Source organism: Solanum stenotomum, chromosome 11, assembly GCF_019186545.1.
Source record: "Solanum stenotomum isolate F172 chromosome 11, ASM1918654v1, whole genome shotgun sequence".
In the NCBI taxonomy this organism is placed as follows: Eukaryota; Viridiplantae; Streptophyta; class Magnoliopsida; order Solanales; family Solanaceae; genus Solanum; species Solanum stenotomum.
This window is the reverse complement of record NC_064292.1, coordinates 40997273-41011153: the sequence shown is the minus strand read 5'-3', so window position 1 is coordinate 41011153 and position 13881 is coordinate 40997273. Positions and strand designations below refer to the sequence as shown.

Here is a 13881-nt window from a genome sequence, read left to right as displayed (position 1 = left end):
TGAATGGCTTTGATTATAGATTATACATGCACAAAATGACCATAATAACCCCACTCTGTTGGAATATACCTCAGGGATCGTTGGATATAGGATATAAGAATAGTGTTAGTTAAACTTATATTAGTTATGTTTATTTTTTATGCGATGTTTGATTTGGTGTATCTAAGCAATATGCATTGCATAATATATATATACTCTAATGATCTCTTAGTGAGTTTTATTTTCGTTAACCCTTTTGTCCCTTTTCCTAGTAATGATTTTTTTCCCCGAAAAATAAACATAAATCATCGTTCATCAAAATAATAGTAGGAATTGATTGATTTTGATTTGTAGCTAATGAATATAATTATTTTTGGCTAATCTATCGAACATGTAACTGGCCCCAAAATATTTAAGAAGAAAAAAAATTGTGAAAATTTTGATAAGTTTTTCAGTAGAAACTTTAGAAATTATAGTGATTTTCTTTTTGGAGATATATTATTCTTCATGTTCTTGGTATTATTATCACTATTTTCTTCTTCAACTGTTATTAATTTTTTCATTCTTGAAATTCAAAGATTACAATTGATTCTAAAAGTTATGTGCACAATGTCTGCCAGATTAGCATTAACTGCATAAGACTTGAATTTTAATTATTATTTTTTTCACTATTCAAAGACCATCAAATTAGGTAGCATTAAATTCATAAATTAAAAATTTTGGTATAAAATTAACTTTCTTAGGTGAATTATTACTTATAACAGTAATAATCCAATCATGGATACAAAAGGATACACTTTTGTTGTGTTTAACCATTTAATCTAGATTCTAAATTTCTCACTTATAATAATATATATCATGCCTTATAGATAAACAAAATCTAAACAAACTAGAATCGTCTAGAATCCAAATAAAATAATTGATAAAGAAATCAATTTTAAAGATAAAATATTTTTTTCTTTTTCATTAATTATACATTATTATAGTACTATTTGTCTAAGAAATTTTCAATATAATAGTAAGCATATGAACATAAATCAACAAATTCATTTTATTATAATTATTTGATTCAAATTTTTTTTAAAAAAAATCTTAAATTAAATATTATGAAAACATGTAAAAGATTTCTAAAATGACTCACATTTTTTTCTCATTCATAATAATTTATAGGTATAGTTCTTTTAATTAATATTGATGCAACAACAATAATGATATGTATAATATAGTCCCATGAATAAAGTTTGGAATGTAGATTTTCAAGAACTTAATGATTTTTGCTCAAATGTTATATTTATATTGTGCAATTCTTTAAAGATATCAAAAGTTGGAGCTGAAACTCAATATCAAAATACTATCTCTGTTTATCGCACAAAAAAGAGTAAGTTGAAACTCAACTCACGTTCTTAGGGATCAAATCCTCTTTGGTCACTTCGTTTTAAAATTTGTCTTTTGTCTTGAATTCAAAACTTAAATGACTTGTGAAAATAAAAAAGTGATCAAAATAACATATGAAAAGAAATTATTAAAAAAAGGGAAAAGGGTAAAAAAAAATGTCATTAAACTATGTGAAAGGAACAAAAATGTCCTTCGTTTATAGTTTGGTTCAAAAATACCCTTACCGTCAATACTTTGATTCAAAAATGCCCTAAGATATATTAATAATCTCCCTAAGATAATATTCTCTTCATGTCCTGACTTGGGCCAATGAAAAAAATCACTCATTTCGATAAAATAATAAGATAATATATTTTCAGAAAAACTCTATAAATATATGGTCCCATCACTATTATAAATTAATAATTCTTTAAAAGTACAAATATATCTAAAACAATTTAGTGAATTATGACTATTGTGTTTTTTTTGTTAAAATTTAAATCTAGTTGAAGTTCATTTTTAACTTTTGCATCGAAAAGTTCCGGTGTTGTCTTTTCGAACTGCACCATAAATTTATGAAGAGTTCTAGATGCGATAGGTGTTTTCTTATGTGTAACTGGTTGAAAAGGTATTGTATCATCTTCAACTTCATCATCAACATTGTTTTTCCAGGTATCCACAATTTTTTTTAAGTAATGGCTAATGGACCTCTAAACATGTATCATTTTCATCCGGGTAATTCAAAAGGTTATTGACGTCAATTTATTTGTGGTAACTGGGATCATTAGTCATGACCTCACGTTCATAAATGACGTTTTTTACAAAATACATAATTTATCGATTAAGTAATACCTCTATAAAATAATAATATTTCGTGATCCCACCTATATTAATTTAGTGAGATTTTACTCTAATAATTTAAATATTGATCCATAATTATCATGCACCTCATAGAGGGTACTGGATTAATCTAGTCACAACTGTCCTTTTTATTTTATAAAATGATTAATTTGTATGATGAAGTAGTTATTTTATTTATTTATGGAAAAGTAGTTGTAAAGGGGTGAGGAGGGAGTAGTTAGGGGGTGGTTGGGTTCACACTTCACATGATTGATTTACTTTGATTATAATGGAGACCTAATGAGTCAACAAGCAAAGAATGACAAGAAAATAAAGGATTTTAAGTGCAAAATGATAAGATTGTATTTGTTTATTTAGGTCGTCCAACATTGTTTTTTCCTATTCCTTTTCATTTTTTTTGAATTATTTTATTATAATATGAGAAAATATTCAACACGAATTTTATGTAAGATCTTTCTTTTATGACGTTTTAAATATAAGGCCTCTATTTCATAAAAATAGACTAAATTTTCCTCTTAAATATTGTATTTCTTTTGTGTTAACAATATAATTGAAAATAATTATCAATTTTTATCTTGAATTATTTAAGTAACAATTATTTTGAAATAATTTTTTTGAGCTAAAACGATAATGATAAGAGAGAAACTGATTATTAGCTTTTGTTTTGTATCTTCCAGTGCATTCTAGTAGGAGTTTGTTATATGGATTTGAAAGTCCAGAATTGTTTTGTCTATTTTTAAAAAAGATAACAGTGAAAGAAAATTACATACATTTAGTTTCTATATAGGCTAAATAAAAAATGGAAGTCTTAATGCATAGTTTGGATTCTGAAATTGATTTACAATTAAATCATTTAATTAGTTGGAGTGTATATGTAGTATTTGAATCATAAATACTAGTTAAAAAGAGATTTATATGGGGTACAATATAAATTTTCTTTTAAGCAAATGTGTCATCTATTTAAGCAAGTAGGACGTCTAAGCACGTAGCACGTAGCACGTAGCACGTAGCACGTTTAAGAAAATAGTACATATAAACAAGTAAATGAAGCACGTGGATAAAGCAAGTAGGTGAAGCACCCAAAATGGAAAGAGAACAAACTAATGGATTAACGGACTAATTAACACCCTTTACGAATGAACTCAACCTAATAATTATTTCCAACACTATCAAATTTCTTAATCAATTTCATATAAACATGGTGGTTATACATACAAAAAAAAAATTGAACACAAATGAGTAACTTATGGAAAACTAATTAGGCAATGACATGAAACCATAAAGTCAATCAAATAAAATGAAATTAAGACATCTTCCTTCAAAACAAAGACAACACACACATATATATATATAGAGATATTAAGAAGACACGTTTACACATTAGACTAAAATCGACAAAACATAGTTTAGTAGACGATATAATTAATTTGACAAAGTACAAACTGTTCTTTCAAAAATATTTGTACGAAATCTAGAAAAACACAATGGGTGTAGGGGTGAGGAGGAGACCGTGATTTTGGAATGCCACTCGTGGAATTTGATTTTCCACATCAATTAGAGGATTTTTAAATTTTTTTTGAATAAACTTGTTTTCCCAGAGAACATACTTTTTAAAATAATTTGACCACTCAAAGATGAGAATATTCAAAAGCATGCCAAACACAACAACATACCCGTGGAATCTCAAAGTGAAGTTTAGGAAGGATAGAATGTAAGCAGATTTTACCATTACCCTTACCTTTTCCCCTATCTTGAGAGATAAAAGAAGTAATTTTACATGACAAAATAATGTATACCAAACACTAATTAGACATTATTTTCAAGCTGTAATACTCAAAATATCTCATTTAAACACTACCAAATTTGCTAAAACTTATATCAACCTTTTTAAAATGTTTTCCCCAAAAGCTATTTTTCTTTCTCCAACCAAACAACAGAAAGCATTTATCATAAAAATAAGCATTTTCTGGAATTTCTTTTTCTTCAGAAAATAAATGCCATATTATACTTACTCAAATATTTCCAAGATATTATCCCTTTATTTCTTCTATAGGATATAAAACATAACATAGTTAATCCACATTTGCCCCATATTCAGCTCAAAGCTTAAAATATTGAGATTTGTCACTTTCACACCAATAAGAAATAACATGTCTATACAGTCAACTACAAGATCCCACCATTCTATTTTTCTTTATATAATCAGTAAGGTGAAGAAAAAAAAACAAGATTAACAGAACTACATAAAACACAACATTAATCAAGACAACTGACTTCTCTGGCCTTGCAGCATGGCAAACTCAAGAAGTAAATCTTGATCTATCTAATATAGTTGACATGCAAACACTAATGAACAACAAAAGTAAAAAAAAAAAACTTCAATATTTTTTCCATGTACCTATTGGAACTCCCAGAATGTTTCTGCCCTATTTTCAGGAAAGTTTAAAGATGATGAAACCGCGTCCTTCTGCTAGCTCTGATCTGTCAATAGTGAAGCCGCGACTCTCTTCAATGATTTACTAGCTTTCTCTAGATCAGATTCTGAGTGCCCTGCTGACACAAACAATCGAAGCCCAACTGGCAATTTACATTTATCAAGTGTTGATCTCTTTGAAGTAACAACAAAAACGGAATCTTCCTTCAAGACCTGCAATGACAATATTTGTGGCGTGGAAGATTATTATTAGGATGTGTATGAGAATACAGAATAAGAAGAAATTACAGATACACTACGATGATCACTTACACGATCCGCAATATCTTCTAGCAGTTTTAGGTCACTCTTTGAAGAGCCTGTGGACTTCTTGAGTCTTAGAAAAACTATCGGAGAGAGTGGATCGCTCATTATTTCCATGCCATGAATATCTTGTAGACCTGAAACCATACCAGGTAAAAAAGTTGATATCTTTTCACAACCATTGACATGGGCTTGAAGCCTTCAAGGAGAGGGGGTAAGGAAGGCACTTGGTCTAGAGCAAATATACCTTTAAACAGTATATTTATGTTTTCCCTCAATTTTGTGATAAGATCAGGATTTTCTTCCAAGATATCAAAAGCTTTGACTGCGGCACTTGCCAGATAAGGAGGCAAAGAAGCAGAAAACACATAACCAGAGCTACTGAGACGCTGCCAAACAAAGAATATCATCAAGAAGGCTTAATTGGAAAAAGTGAACAGGAGATAGTGACAAGATTATTAAGATTAAACATGTTTTTTTGTTGTTGAAAGGAGACTACAGTCTGGTGGCAACCTATCACACTTCAATACCTGGTGTTCAATGACTCTTGTACTCCCGGTGCAAAATCCTCCTTCTGTGGCCAATGCATGACCCATGGCAGCAGTAATGATATCTATCTTGTCAACCTGCAACAGGATTACCTGTTTAGGATATACAGAAAATACAATCCATAATAATAGAAGATAGAGGCCATCATTAACATACCGGAACATTGTAATACTCTGTTAGACCTTTACCAGAACTGCCAAGCACACCCAAGGAATTGCTTTCATCCAACAATACCCGGAATCTGTACTTTTCTTTCAGTTTGATGATTTCATCCAATGGAGCTATTTGACCAGAATTCTAGAAGTTGTAGAAACAAATGAAATTAAAGAATATTCCTCTCAGAGATACTGGGTGCTTGGCAATTAACAAGTTAAACAACAAACAGAAACCTGCACATTTTCTTGTCATTTTTTTTCCCTTTCCGTTTTCTTATTTACAAGATAAATGCAACCTTATCCCAATTTAAGAAACAGCCAAGCCAATTCTGACACTTCCTCCACTAAGGAAGGGCTAAGATATGGGGTGGGGGGATGGGAGAGTTTGCATTAAATTGAGAAGTGAATTTTAGTCCATGCTCCTATAGACTAATCTCTTGAAATGGCAAACAAAACCAAAACCCAGTCACTGGTTTCAGAACTTTCTGGATCATAACAAGTCACCACGGCCCTTGCAAAAAGTTGAAGTGTCATATACAGTTAATCAACCTTTGCTTACATCTTTAAAGTTTAATCCCGGTCAAATTTTGAGTCTCTCTGCAAGCCTAAATTGGATTCAACTTATTGCAAGCTTATGAAATCCTCACTTCCTTCATCCACTGAAGAGATGATCATGGTCCAGGCAATGCTATGACATACAGCTTTGACAATTAAATAAAACCCTGTTAATAAAACAGAAGATACCTGATATACTGCTTCAACAATAATATATCGCCTAAGTTTTTTAGCTAGCTTGTTTTCTTGAGTGATTTTCTCCAATGTATTTCTCAAGGACTCCATATCATTGTGCTTGAAGTATATGATTGTACTTCTAGAGAGCTGAAGTCCATTTTGTATTCCCCAATGGACACCTTCATCCCTATGCACACAAAAGATAAGGTCGAAAATGAGAACTAATTCATGAAACTCTAATATGTTTATAGAAGCTATTTACAACTGAAAAACCTTATGGATGCAATACCTATTTATGGGTATAATTTGTTTATTACAGTGGACAAAAAAATTATCAGGAGACGTATTGGGGAGAAGCTTATTAATATAATCCAACTTCTGATACTAAACATAGCACAAAGAAATCTGATTACAGAAGTGGTGTAAAATTCTTAATGAATTTCATCTACGAACATCAGCTTAAGTTTTTTTTTTTTTTTTTTCACTTTATAAGTCTNATTTATGGGTATAATTTGTTTATTACAGTGGACAAAAAAATTATCAGGAGACGTATTGGGGAGAAGCTTATTAATATAATCCAACTTCTGATACTAAACATAGCACAAAGAAATCTGATTACAGAAGTGGTGTAAAATTCTTAATGAATTTCATCTACGAACATCAGCTTAAGTTTTTTTTTTTTTTTTTTTCATTTTATAAGTCTTAACAATACTACAGCCATTTTAATTTTTTTATTCTACAGCCTGGTTCCTTCATAATCCCTTCCTCCTACCCCAAGAAAAGATACTTGTTCTACAGCCTGGTTCAAATTTTTAAGAATGATATCAACACTCAACGAGCAAAGAATGAATAAACTTACGCAACAATGACATCTCCCTTCTTGCAAAATGCTGGAATTGCACTGAACATGGTAGAAAGTCCATAAGAGTAGAGTATAGAATCGGGAGTTCCAAGAAACTTAGCTATCCTGGCCTCACAATCAAGGTGAACATCTGCATGAAATAAAGAATGATAAGGTTGGGCCTCCCAAAAGAGAAAGTGGAAGTTGGCGAGTACAGCAGAAGAAAATTAACTAACTCCCTAATGATGAATATCATATTATACCAATTGTTCCATAGAATCCACGAGGACCACAAGAACCTACACCATATTTCTCCAATGCCCTGGTGCATGCCTCCTGATATATGACATTAGGTAATGATAAATTTGACAATTAAGCACCAACATGCAAATATAGGTTGACAATTCAAAATATTCAAGCGAAGGGTTTCTTACAAGTAACTTTTCATTTCCTAATAACCCGAGGTAATTAGCTGAAGTAAAATTTATTACTTCCTTGCCATTAACAGTTGTATGAGGACCTGCAGCGCTGCATTAATAAAACTTGTAAGCAATTAGACAAATGAGAGAACTCAAGTAAATAGAAAACAACCTCAGAAATATGGAGGGTTTCTTTGAAGCAAGCTATACTGTTGGTACTTGGTATAATTTATTAAAGTAGTTCATTGGAGGGAAGGAAAAGCATTTGGGGGGTGGGGGGTGGTCATGATCTTCACAACTTGACTTACAAATTTTATAGCCTGAGTAAGCTAGAGTATAAGAGGCAACACCAAGCAAATCTTGACGACTGTCGGGTTAACAAGCCAAACTTGCAGATATTTTCTTTTTTTTATTTCTTCAACCCAAAAAGGGAATAGGTAGCTGTGTTACGCAGTTAGCACTTATCTAGATTTTTCTTCTCTTATGAGCTGCATGTTCAGTGGCTTTTTTTAGTGTCAATAGCTTTTAAAATCCCAATCAACTCATTGAGTCCCATCCCTTGTTACCCCATCGAGCCTCATCTTCTTTAACCTAAAATGTTTGAGCCCAAATCCTTAAATCAATTCTAATTCCTCTTGGAAGTTCTAACGTACTTGCAAGGCTCAGTTCAGGATCATCAGACCATAAGAAAAAGAGATTAGATAGGTAGCCACTAGAGGCTCTATAGGTGGTTCCCACAGTATACAACAGTATGGCATTTGAATTAGTTCCTTGGCTGGTTCTCCCCTTGAGTGAGAATAAAATCTTACAGTGGTAAAAGCATAATTAGAAAAATGAGGGAAAAAATGCAGAATAGTAATAATAGAATCTAACTAGGAGGTATATGCTTTCACATTTCAAATGAATGAGTATTTCCACCTTTCAAGTACTGGAGGCTCCGATTTCATCTCATCTGTAATGGTGGGAATAAGAGGTTCTGGGACCCATTCCTCACACAATTCATCTATTTCCTAAAAAGCAGAGCACACACGTTCATCAGCTTGAATGTATTCAAGCAGCATGCTGCATAGAAGATAGACAACTTTGCTACTTACAAACATATGCTGACAAGTTACAAACAACATTTCTCTTTATCTTAACAATTACCAAAGCAAATAATATCCATAGCTCCTCCATTTATTAAATGCTCCCCCCGTCCCAATTTATGTGGCACCGTTTGACTTGGCATAAAGTTTAAGAAAGAGAGGAAGTTTTTTGAAATTTGTGGTCTAAGAACTCGACAATTTGTGAGATTATAAATCATTACATGAAGGGTAAATGGATAATTTTAAGCAAAGGAGACATTCTTTCTGGGAGGAATTAAAAAGGAAAGTGTGTCACATAAATTGGGACAAAGGGAGTACATAAAGTACAAAAGGCCCCAACATTGATAATAATGTACATGATGCCAAGGAAAGACTTCTATGCTTATAAATAAGAAGCCTACCTCCTAGCTATGAACATCAAATAGTCGAAAATATATTAGCACCAGATGGCACCAATCACTATACAAAGGTCAAGATAATGATTTTCAAAAACAAACAGAAAGTTGGAGCTCTTTAATTTACAAGTTCACAGCTCATTTTCCCAACCACCTTGCAGTTTAGAGAACAGGATATGGAGGAATCTACAGTATACTTGAAAAAGAAAAGTTTGACATCTTTAAGTAGGAAGATCTCTACTTTGAGAAGTGTTAAATGCAGCAGCTTTTAAAAATATTATGCTATTCTTCTAAGAATGTAAGTTCTTTTAAGTTACTTCTTTTATTATCTTTTGTGGCATAGGGCATAGGACTTTTGCAACTTTAAAGAGGAGCCAGCTAAAAGCTGTGTCTTCTGAATATTAATCAGAAAGTTCCGGTCTTCAAATTTGGATCCCTGCCTTGATCACTTTCCGATAAGATAATCATTTAACTCCACAAAACAAAAACTGGAAGATGGGAGTGTATTGTAATACAATAATTTTCTCTCCCACTCTCTTTTCCTTTTAAGTATATCATTTTGGAAATGAGGAAGAACAATTCACTAGGATGAAATACAGATTGGACCTTGAACATGGAGTGTTCAAAGAATGAGAAAATCAACCAAACAACAATAATCATGCCTCAGTCCCAAACAATATGAGAAAATTACAAAGTGAGGAAGAACAAAAGATGGACTAACAGAATAAAGCAAGAAACAAACATAGAACCGGTGGATAATTTAGGTGTGACAAAGGAAGATTCAGACAAACCTTCTTTGTCAATGGTCTTTTAGGTGGTTTATAACTTTTCTGCGATAGTAGGAAAAGGATGACCACCAGGAGAAGACCCTCCACAAATAGATGCCCTGCAGGAGAGGCAAAAGAGTATGTGTTCTCAGAGGTCATCTAGTTTAACAACTATAGCTGTTTTATGAATAGGAAAAATACCTCCAATGTTAACTCCAAACACCACAGCTCTTGCAAAAGGAGCCTCGGATATCCATGTGACCCAATCGGATGCATCTCTCAGCTTATTTGTAAGAACTGATATTGTTGTATCCATTATATATGCCACTGGCAGACAGGGCTGCCAACAGAAACCACATGGAAATGAAGTTTGTTACACTCGGGGTCTATCACATAATGATTGGTATGAAACCTGAATGCTCAGAAGCTAGAAAATGATGCTCCAAAACAACTCAAAATTCTCAATTGATTCAGGAGAAAATAAATTAAACCAGAAGTATCTTTGAGGATCATCAAATACGTTTTCTGCCGGATACCCTTCTCCCCCCCTCTCTCTCTCTCTCAAAACACGCATACGCACAATATTAACTCCCGAGTTAGACTTCATCCCATGGCTAAGCTATATCATTGTACCAACCGGATGAACCCTTGCTCTCCAAGATACTTCTCCTATCTAATTTTAGTACCCTTTTCTTTTGGACAGTAATATTAACCAATTACAGACTTGAACTGACATTTATTAACACATTTTGTGAAAGAAATATGGGGCATAGTGACTAGTTGAAACGAAACTCTCTAAATCCCATTTCATCATTTGAATAAAACTATAAAATGGAAATCTGAATGAAAAATGAGTTAAATCCAAGAACAATATTCCTACTTGATCTCTTCCATGAAACCATAATTCAGATCGAATTTCTCAAACAAGATCACAAATTGATCCAAACCCACCCTAGATTTGTCCATCAAAATCCTCTGAAGCTATATTTTTGCACATAATTAATCACCAATTTTTTTTTTTGAATAAAACATAGATTTGAAGAATACCCACGTAAAATTTTACATCTTTATAGGAGAAACTGACCTGAAAGAGTGATTCTTGAAGCTTCAATGGAGACTTCAAAGACAGCCTTATTACCCAATTCAAGATTTTGAATGGAGTATTTGGTGATTCTTGGTTTTGAAATAGAGATTTTGAATTGAATATATAAATATAAATATAATGAGCATTGATTGCAGGAAAAGGAAAAAATACAGATTGGCTTTACAGGGATGAAGTGAGATGGGGCCAGCAGGCGTAATGTCAATACAACTTTCTGAATTTTCATCTTTGGTCAAATCATATTGATTATTTTATTTTATTTTTTGTTATAATTTTTTCATCTTACATAAATAGTAGTACAATTTTTATTGCTACGTTCTTCATAAATTGTATTAATTACTCTACTGTGTTTTATCTATCTGTCTTCTATATATATACTAATAACTTAAAAAGATTAACTCAACTCCTAAATTGATGCTAAATTACTATAATACCCCTAATTAAAAATACTTTATTTATTTTATTTATTAATTTAATTATTTGTATTATATTAAAAGTAGATACTCTTTCATATTAAAGAGTTGTGACTTTTCCAAATTGTTGTGATTTTTTTGACGGGTTTTAACATTTTCGATGAGCTTTGACTTTTTTGAAAGGTTGTGATTTTTTCAAAGGGTTGTGACTTTTCCAAAGGGTTGTGCCTTTTCCGATGAGTTGTGACTTTTGCAAAAAGTTATGACTTTTCCGATGAGCAGTGATTTTTTTGAAAGGTTGTAACTTTTCTGATAAGACACAATTAACACCTATTCATACTATTATTTGTTAGCTATAAATAGAGGAGTTTCCTCTCACTTTTAAACTATGATTTTTTAAAAGCTTTCTACTCTTCTTCTTAAATAATCTCAGGGTTATTTACAAGAGTTGATTAAGTTCAAAGTTCAACAAAATTTGAAATACCACATAAGAAAGAGTTGGTGAACAAAGTGTAGCAAATCATTCATAAATTCACACTCGTATTTTTTCTTACAATTTTCATGAGNTATTGCTACGTTCTTCATAAATTGGAGTATTAATTACTCTACTGTGTTTTATCTATCTGTCTTCTATATATATACTAATAACTTAAAAAGCATTAACTCCTAAATTGATGCTAAATTATTATAATATCCCTAATTAAAAATATTTTATTTATTTTATTTATTAATTTAATTATTTGTATTATATTAAAAGTAGATACCCTTTCATATTAAAGAGTTGTGAATTTTCCAAATTGTTGTGATTTTTTTGACGGGTTTTAACATTTTCAATGAGTTTTGACTTTTCTGAAAGGTTGTGATTTTTTCAAAGGGTTGTGACTTTTCCAAAGGATTGTACCTTTTCCGATGAGTTGTGACTTTTGCAAAAAGTTATGACTTTTCCGATGAGCAGTGACTTTTTTGAAAGGTTGTAACTTTTCTGATAAGACACAATTAACACCTATTCATACTACTATTTGTTAGCTATAAATAGAGGGGCTTCCTCTCACTTTTAAACTATGATTTTTTAAAAGTTTTCTACTCTTCTTCTTAAATAATCTCAGGGTTATTTGCAAGAGTTGATTAAGTTCAAAGTTCAACAAAATTTGAAATACCACATAAGAAAGAGTTGGTGAACAAAGTGTAGCAAATCATTCATAAATTCACACTCGTATTTTTTCTTACAATTTTCATGAGTTAATAGTGATGAAAAGTTGTGGGAAAGACAATAATAATAAACAAATATAAAAATAGTCACATGATTTGGGTAAGATATTTCTTCTTTGTTTTTTTTTTAATTATGTTTTTACCCTCCAATGAAGGAGTTTCTTTCTAATTTTGCTAAAACAACGGGCATCAATGTAGTCTATTGAATCATTAGTTTTGATGTTAATTCTACTATTTCAAAAATAGATTTTTCACTTTTACTTATAATATGATAATAATTATTTTTTAATAGATATGTAAGTAAAAATGAATGGAGAAAGTAAAGTGGTGGTGGCAAGAGATTTTAATCAAATGGAACACTATAGTGAATATAGCATGATCATATATTTTCGGCTTCCTTCTTCATTGGCTATGTATCGTTCCATATATTTTTTTTTAATATTTATATTGAGTACGAAATTTTTTAAGTATGAATTTCCTGTTATTTTGTGTTCATTTTAATTTGCGAAATGGTCTGTCACAATGATTGATCATAAAATAATCTTAAATCAAATTAAAGATTCTATAAACAATCCTTTAAATTTTATTCATCTATTAATTTTTATTATTTAAAAAAATTAATATTTTATATCACGATACAACTTCTATAAGATACTAGATACTTTCATTAGACAACAAGTAAAAGATAGATTGTGTATAAAGATAAAATATTGAAATATTTATGGTAATCCTTATTAGTGTCATGCACCTACTAGATTTCAAGTATGAATATTTAAGAGAAAAAATATACTTAAATGGTGTCCATAATTTATGTTCATGACCTCAAGAGGAAAAACTATTGGTGACATTTTTGTATTGATATTTTTTTAAAATTTTGTTGGTTAGATTTACTTACAAAATTTAGTAAAGTAAAAAATAGTACTACTAAAGAAATGTCACTTTCTCCCCATATTTAAACTTTGAATGTATTTTGAAATGTTTCAATGATATCTGGTCATTTTGATCTCAAAATACAAGTAACTCTATGACAATTTGTATTAATCATTTAAAAGCACTTGTCCTATGTTCTTTAAACTATAATTATTTACTAAAAAAAATTAATTTAGTAATATTAATTCTATTTTACAACATCGTATACTATATATACATATACACGTGCAACACGTACTATGAAACTAGTTATATAATAAAGAAGAAGTAAGTAGACAGACTGTTTGAGGGTATTTTGGTCATTTTTTGTTTAAGTTCTATGAAATGTTTGTT

At 30.9% G+C, this 13881-nt stretch overlaps 1 protein-coding gene across 1 annotated transcript; it reads right to left on the bottom strand.

Moving 5' to 3' along the window:
• Window positions 1–4638: 4638 nt before the first annotated feature.
• On the bottom strand, window positions 4639–11187 carry LOC125844916 (long chain base biosynthesis protein 1-like). Its single transcript, XM_049524281.1, has 13 exons — window positions 10979–11187; window positions 10096–10234; window positions 9919–10013; window positions 8566–8657; window positions 7663–7756; window positions 7492–7564; window positions 7247–7379; window positions 6400–6574; window positions 5657–5797; window positions 5482–5577; window positions 5199–5340; window positions 4961–5088; window positions 4639–4861 (listed from the first exon to the last, which is right to left on the bottom strand). The coding sequence occupies exons 2-13, from the start codon at window positions 10208–10210 to the stop codon at window positions 4685–4687; spliced, it is 1461 nt and encodes a 486-aa protein (XP_049380238.1). The 5' UTR covers window positions 10211–10234; window positions 10979–11187; the 3' UTR covers window positions 4639–4684.
• Window positions 11188–13881: the final 2694 nt, after the last annotated feature.

Coding starts and splice junctions, on each gene's coding strand:
- LOC125844916 (XM_049524281.1), bottom strand. CDS start 10,210: ATGGATACAACAATATCAGTTCTTACAAATAAGCTGAGAGATGCATCC. Junction 7,380..7,491: donor TGGATTCTATGGAACAATTG/GTATAATATGAT, acceptor TATTTCATGCAG/ATGTTCACCTTGATTGTGAG. Junction 5,341..5,481: donor CAAGAGTCATTGAACACCAG/GTATTGAAGTGT, acceptor TTTGTTTGGCAG/CGTCTCAGTAGCTCTGGTTA.